Source organism: Emys orbicularis, chromosome 23 (assembly GCF_028017835.1).
Source record: "Emys orbicularis isolate rEmyOrb1 chromosome 23, rEmyOrb1.hap1, whole genome shotgun sequence".
Classification (NCBI taxonomy): domain Eukaryota; kingdom Metazoa; phylum Chordata; order Testudines; family Emydidae; genus Emys; species Emys orbicularis.
In genome coordinates, this window is record NC_088705.1 from 8,107,415 (window position 1) to 8,114,507 (window position 7,093).

Sequence of the window (7,093 nt, forward strand, 5' to 3'; positions counted from 1 at the left end):
CTATTTCTGCATGTCACACTGCAGCAGGAGAACAATAGAGGGGTCGCTCTTGGCAGCTTCCTTGAACTCCTCCAGGGTGATCTGGTCATCCTTGTCCTTGTCCATCTTGGTGAAGATCTTGTCAACCCGCTGCTGGGGCGTCAGCCCGTCCTGGTTCATTCTCATCATGATGACCGTCCCCACCATCTTGTAAATGGCCTGAGGCATGAAGGACAGAGGGAAGAGGGGTGAAGTGCCCAGGAGGGCCCCTTCTGCACGGCGGTAACACCATGCTAGCGGGGGCAGGGCTGAGCGGGTCCACACAGCAAGGGAAGGGGTGGTTGTAGAACAGACAGGTGTACCCATGTTCGCTTTAACTCTTGCTAGCTGGATAACAATAGCACAGCACAGGGAGACATAGGCTTGTACTGGATTGCTAGCCCATGCCTCCATAGCCACACAGCTACTGTTAGCCATGCTAATGGGTAGGCTACACGCCACCCCTTCACCTGAAGCCCTGCCTGCCCACCTATGCTGCTGCTCCTGTTCCTTCAGCTAGCTTTGATCTAGCTCAGGTGAGTCTACACACGCTGCAGTCACACCTTACCGACTGCAGCGTAGAGACACCCCCCTGGCTAGGTCTATGGTACACCTGCACTAGCTTGCATTGAGCTAGTGTGCTTTAAAAAGTAAAGTACATACCAGGAGACAGGTGTGATTGCATCAGGTGGCTACCCTGGACCACCACCCATGTAGCCATGGTTACACAGCTATTTTGCAGTGTGCTAGTGCAGGTAGATCCACCCGCGCCAAAAGTTACACCCTAGGCTGCAGAGTAGACATACCCACCCACTGGTCTCTTTTCCCCTGCTGCAGTGACTGTGGGCCAGACTGTCTGCGGACGTAACCTGCTGCCATTCCAGTCAGCACAGAGCTGCATCAATTAACGCCAGCAGATGTGGCCCTGCATGGCTTCAGGGCCCAGTCTGCACCCGAGGCAGGGCATTCATTGCCAGAGGTGATTCTGTGATCGAGCATGGGGACTTAGGAAGGGGAGAGCAGCCTGGAGGGGAGGGCTAATGCTCTGGGGGAGATGGATTTACCACTAGGGGTCAAGGGTGTTTATGACCTATGGTTTGGGGCTTGGTTTATACTGGAGCTGCTTTTGAGTTTGGACACTTGTGAGCTGCAAATTTTTTGAAGGGGCATCTATTCTAGTCGCTTGGTCCCGCTCTCCAGCCTCTCATCAGTGCTGGGGCTAATGATCAGAACCAGCCCACTGCAGCATCTTTGACCCCACTGTCTTCACAGAGACAGAGAGGCCAGTGCATTCCAATACCTCAATTATTTCTAGCATCTCCAAGCGGGTTATCTTCCCGTCTCCATCTAAGTCGTACATCTCAAAGGCCCAGTTCAGCTTCTGCTCAAAGCTTCCCCTGGAGGTGACGGACAGGGCACAGATAAACTCCCGGAAGTCGATCGTCCCATCGCCATTCTTATCAAATGTGCGGAAGGCGTGCTGGGCAAACTTGGAAGCATCTCCATATGGGAAAAACTGCAGGGCGAGAAGAGGCTAGTAAGAGATCTGGAGAGATAGAGGACCTGCGGTGCAAGGGAGCATATGGGATTTGTTGCTGCTTAGAGACGGATACACACAAAATCAGTATTTCTAATATAGAGAGATATAGTATAGGGCATCAACTTAGAGACAATAGCCAGGGGGGAAAGGAGTAAGATTTGGACCTATTTGATTCTAGGCACAAATCTGTGAAGGCCTGGCCGAACCAAGAACTTTAGAGGACTTCTTAAGCCTCTTACTATAGCGTGGGGGCTAATCTAAATTTTAAGGGAATCTGAACTCTAAATATGGCCACTTTCTATCACTGCAGAGAAAGGGGTGTGGGAAAACACCAGGGCAATCACATACTTCAGGAGACAAATTCAGGGCATGGCTCAGCCTGCAGATAGAGGGTAGCAAGGAAGGTTTTAGGGGCAGGAGGTTATGTTCTTGCTCTGATTGGACTTGGAAGGAACAATCAAACATTCGGTAGCTTAGAGCACGGTCAGGGGCTTCTGTGGCTCCAGCCCAGGATCTTGCTAGCAGAGGGAGATCTACTAGAGCTTTGCAATAACAATCCATCCCTCAGGCTGGGCTGTGCCAGCCACGGCCAGCAGCGGGTCCCAGTTTCATCCTAACCATAAAGCTCTCCAGAAAGGTCAGGGGCCAGCCAGCACCAGCAGTGAACGGGGCAGTTCAATGGTGCTCTTGACCTCTGGCTGGTCTAGCACTACCTTCACCCAGGTGAGTTAGTGGTTTCAGCTAGTCACCAAATGCAGCCTTTTAAACAGCCGCAGCCCCATGTTTCCCGGTAGCTTACTCGGCGCCTGCCCCCATCCACCAAACACTGACCATCTTCTTCCCTCCCCTGTACCTTGATGTAGAGCTGCTGGAATTCATCCAGGTTAAGGATACCGGTGGGACAGTCCTTCAGGAAGCCCTTGTACCACTGCTTTAGCTCTTGCTCACTGAACTCTGTGCTTCTCACCAGGTCGTCCAGCATCTCGGGGGCCAGCTTACTGTTGTGTTTTCCCATCACTGACTCTGGAAAGAACAGCACAGTTCCTAGATGCTGAAGTACGGACAGTGTTAGGGAGAGGGCTGAGAGACAGGAATTCTTGGGCTCCCTTCCCAACTGTGCCACGGACACGTCTCTTCATCTCCGTACCTCAGTTTCCCCCCCGCTCCCTCTCTGCAAAATGAGGGTAATCATGCTGACCAGCCTCATGGGTGTGTATGGGAGAGTTCGCTAGTTAAGCTTTGTACAGAGCACTGACATTGTCAAAGGTCTTGGAAGCATCAAGTATCAATATTACCAACGTTTCAGAGGAGATATAAATGCTACTGGAAAAGCCTGTGACTGATTAATATGACTCACTAGCCACCTCTCACACAGATCAAAGCCCTGAGAAGATCGGCCTACCCTCCCCACCACTCAGTGGGGTTGTTTGTGGGGTGGATGTTTCCATACTAACCACATCTCTTTGGGCCTTAACCAGCAACACTTGCAGTAGCATTTGTGACTAGGGCCACCCTGGCTCCTACAGAGAAGAGACTCAACAGCTGATCCCAGGAGCACCATCTGACACCACTCACTTTTCAAGTCTTGTCTGGACCCCATGAGACAGACCTTGGCCAACACCCCACCTACCAGTCATTGGCACCTGCCCTCATGGCCAGTAAAACCTCAGCGCCCAGCGACTCCGTCTCATGGCACCTGCCACAATATAAGATAGGCTTCAGGAGCAGCTGAGAAGACTCACAATATTGGACTCCTGCTGGAGTCACAAGGCCATTAAGAATCATCTTGTTCAGCGTTTTTCCTGGGATGTCGTCACAGGCCCCCTGAAAGCAGCACGACGGGGTGGAATTTTGGGGACACGTCTCGCTGCCGGGGAGTTGCAGTAGCAGCTGGGAACCCTTTTCCTCTCTTCCCCATGGCTGTAGCAGGCCAAACCGGCCACCAGGTAGCAAGAACACCCTCCTTCTCCCTGGAAGAGAGCAGGGCACCTTAATGCCGAGCGCTCCGGCACACACCTCTGGGGATGGAGTCAGGAAGGCATCAGATCTGCTTAGTAAGGAAGCCTCCAGCAATCATCCAACACGGTCGGTTCTAAGAGTGCTGGAATGTCTCTTGGCCAAGAGACAGCCAGCTTTCACTCAGTGCTTGGGCAAGGCTGGAATGCATATGGGGGGAGCGGGAGCAGGGGGCTAGTGGTAGCTGCAGCAGCAAGGGAAGGGGTCTTTCCATAAAAATGCTTCAAAGAAGGAGAGAGCAAGAGCACGCGCGAGAGAGAGCACCGAAGCTATGAAATCAGAGCATTCGGTGGTCTGGGCTATGAAGGGTTAAATAAATTAGTATTCATAGAGGAAATGAAAGGGGTGGAGCAGAGCCCAGGGGAGCTCTTGTCAGTGTTTTGGGGGTGGTGTCACCCCCAGCTTTCAGACGCCAGGAGGTAGAAGATGATGTTTTTGGAACAGTCTCACCTGTGAGGTTTCAACTTAGGATATAGAGTCGGCAACACTTGCGCACTACTCTCCTGATATTTGAGGTTGAATTTGAAGCCCTGGTGCCTGCAGTCCCGCGAGAAAAGAAGAATTTCTGGGTTTTTAAGAGTACGTTTCTAGCCCTCATGGAGACAGAGGAAGAGCTTGAAAAGCGTCACTTGAGCGTAGCCCAAGAAGCTTGGAACCAAGGAGGCAAAGAAACAGAAGCCCACGTTTTTTCTCTAAACTTGGGATTTTTTTAAGCCACAGTTTGTGATTTTTGAATGTTTGGGTTTGGCAATCCTGAGGGTCCGTCCTCCCCCGCCCCAATTACTTAGCTCAGACAGACCGATCCACCTTTTAGTCCAATAGGCGTGCGCTTAGCCACATCTAAGAATTCCAGATAGTGGAGTGTTGCCAGCACTGATATAGGGAGGAATTTGAGACATCTCCCCACCCAGAACACACCCCTCTTCTCCACATAAGGCTGGCTGCTTTTTCCTCCTGATGCAAGTGTCAATAGACTAGATCCAGAAGGAAGGGTTCGGGGAACAAAGAGGGTTGCAGGAAAATATTTGAGTAGCTATAGATAATAATCTGGTGCTGTTTGCTGTGGTCAGAGTAGGGAGGCATGATTTCTGACTTCTATTCGTGACTCTGCATTGCTCTGCAAGCTCAGGCAAGTCACAGATCAGCCTTTGTGCCTCAGTTTCCCCATCTATAGAACAGTTGTTATACCTCTCCAAGTGGAGCACTGTTAGTCTTAATGAGTGCCTGGCAAATGCTTTGAGATTCTTACATGACAGGTGCAATATAACAGCGAAGTATTTACTGTGACGAATTCCTGAGTGGGGAACCAGTGTCTAATGAATTCCAGCGATGGATGCCAAACCCCCCACTGTGGGAGATTAACTAGGGAGCAGAGGAGAGGGTACAGGTGCTCCAAAGAGGTCATTCCTAGCACAACATCCCCAGACATAGGTCCCAAGACAGAGCCCAAGACTTTCAATTCTAAAGCAGATACCTCTACCACTTGAGCAAAAAGGGAGTAAATCCATGAAGCAGCAGCAGCAGGCGCTCATCCTTCGTGCTCTAACCAGCAGAGGGCGACATTTAGCAAGCATGTTACATTGGGCTGCAGTATTGTGGATGTCATGATTTCAGAGGTGCTGCTGGGGCAGCTCTGACATTTGCCTGTCTGCATCAGTCAGCCCTTTATAAAATAGCACTTGCTTTCATGCAGCTCCTTTCATGCCCAGGCTCTCCCACGGCCCACAGAGAAGCAAAATACTGGCAAGTCAGGCACTGCCTAGGCAAAGAAAGAATCTGCCTAGTTTTCAGCAATCGCTCCCACACAGCCTGGGTCGTTATTTGCTGTTTAATCGAATGGCAGATGGTTGGCCAGGAGGACACTGGTGTTACCTTGTATGCCCAAAAAAAAAAAAAAAATTAAAGAAAATTGGATGTTTAAGTTCATCAGGAGACAGACCAGAACAACAGACAAGCCCAGATCTCAGTTTGATGCATCTTCCAAAATATGGCACTTTAAGTGCAAGTGATTTATAGACATCTGCTTTGGCACTCCTCTCTGTCTCCCCCTCCATGTCTGCCTCTTCCTGTACTGTCCTTTCCTGGGTTTCCCAGGACATCTTGTTCCTTGCCCCAAGATAAGAGATAGAGACTGTCACTGACGACAGTCTCAAAATGCTCACAAATAAATGATGCTCCTTCCTAGCATAGGAGTCGGCAGCACAGCGCCTTCCTGCTTCTCTATTAGTTCCAAGCCCAAGTCACAGGGTGGGACTTGAACCTGCAACCATCTGTCTACAGAAGTGACTGAGCTGATAAGTGCCTCAGTGCAATCAACAGAAGTTTTGCCATGGATTTCAGTGAAGATCAGAGGCTGTGCCAACCTTGTTTGGGATCACAAGCCAGTTGTCTAGTCTCTTGGTACGGATGTTAATGGCTCTGCGTCCTGGATACCGTGCAATCAGGCATGCAGGAAGAGAGCTCGTCCTGTAAGCAGAGCTGGCTGGCGGAGGGACCGTCCCACCCTGCACAAGAGAAGGTGTGTCAGGCATCTAGTCCCCTGCTGCGGTGTTCTCCTCCAGTGATTCTCGGCATTGAGCAATCTGAGACAATCAATGTAGGCGTCTAGATCTGCAAGTTTAACCTTCAGCGAGGTCAGGGCCTGGGAGAGGAGATGTCACTGGGTCCTTTGATTTTGGATGGCCCCCCCAAGTATGGCACAAGGTGCTGCCCCCATTGCTGAACAAGAGGAGAAGTTCCCAATTACACTAGGCCAACATCTCACCTCAACAGCCGCCTTGCTCAACCCACTCACTCTCTCCCAATGAAGCATGGTGGAGAACTGCTGGAGGGGGAGAAGCTGGCTCCTGGAAGAGTGTAAGCTCTACCCAGCCCTTGTCTTTAAGTCACCCCTGGAACCTCAGCAGGTTTCTTAGCCGAGGTGGATTTTGCTCCAACACACATGGGCCAGAGGTGGAGGTGGGGAGGGGAGGGGAACGGGACTGAAGACATGGGGATTTTATTATGGGACTCTGTGGCACCATCTGGGAACAGAAGGCAGAACACCAGCAACTGCGTGCTTGGCACTAACATTTCATCTCCAAGCTCAGAGCCGATCCCAGAGAGTTATTGGTTGGAATGAGACCTGCTGCTAGTGACAGGCAGGGACCCACTCAGGACACCGTATGATGCAGATTCCCTCATCTCCTCTGGGGGGAGCTCTCCCTCAGGGTCTAAATGCACCAAGCCGCTCAGCTACTGCTCTCCCCCACTCTGCGGGTGGAGTTTAGGGTTCGTATCCTGCCTGGCGCACACCTCCCCACCTTTACTGCAGGAACAGGCTTGAACGATGCCACAGCCTTGGGGCTCTTGCTCTGCCATGGGCATTTTGCTTAGACAAAGCAGAAGGATCTCTAAGCAGATTCCCCTCCCCCAAAAAACACCACCTCTACACTCTTCCCCTCACTGGGCTGTCTCCAGGCCCAAGTGGGGCAGACACTGCCCAAATTCCTGGTCTGTCTCAGACATCCCTGCCCGGGT

General features: G+C 51.3%; 1 protein-coding gene across 2 annotated transcripts; it reads right to left on the minus strand.

The window, feature by feature from the left end:
• On the minus strand, positions 1-2,573 carry HPCAL4 (hippocalcin like 4). 2 transcript variants are annotated; one of them, XM_065421697.1, is made up of 3 exons: positions 2,412-2,573; positions 1,319-1,534; positions 1-198 (listed from the first exon to the last, which is right to left on the minus strand). In XM_065421697.1, the coding sequence occupies exons 1-3, from the start codon at positions 2,571-2,573 to the stop codon at positions 1-3; spliced, it is 576 nt and encodes a 191-aa protein (XP_065277769.1). The 2 variants fall into 2 exon arrangements, with proteins under 2 accessions (XP_065277769.1, XP_065277770.1); XM_065421698.1 differs by lacking the exon at positions 1,319-1,534.
• Between the last annotated feature and the right edge of the window lie 4,520 nt (positions 2,574-7,093).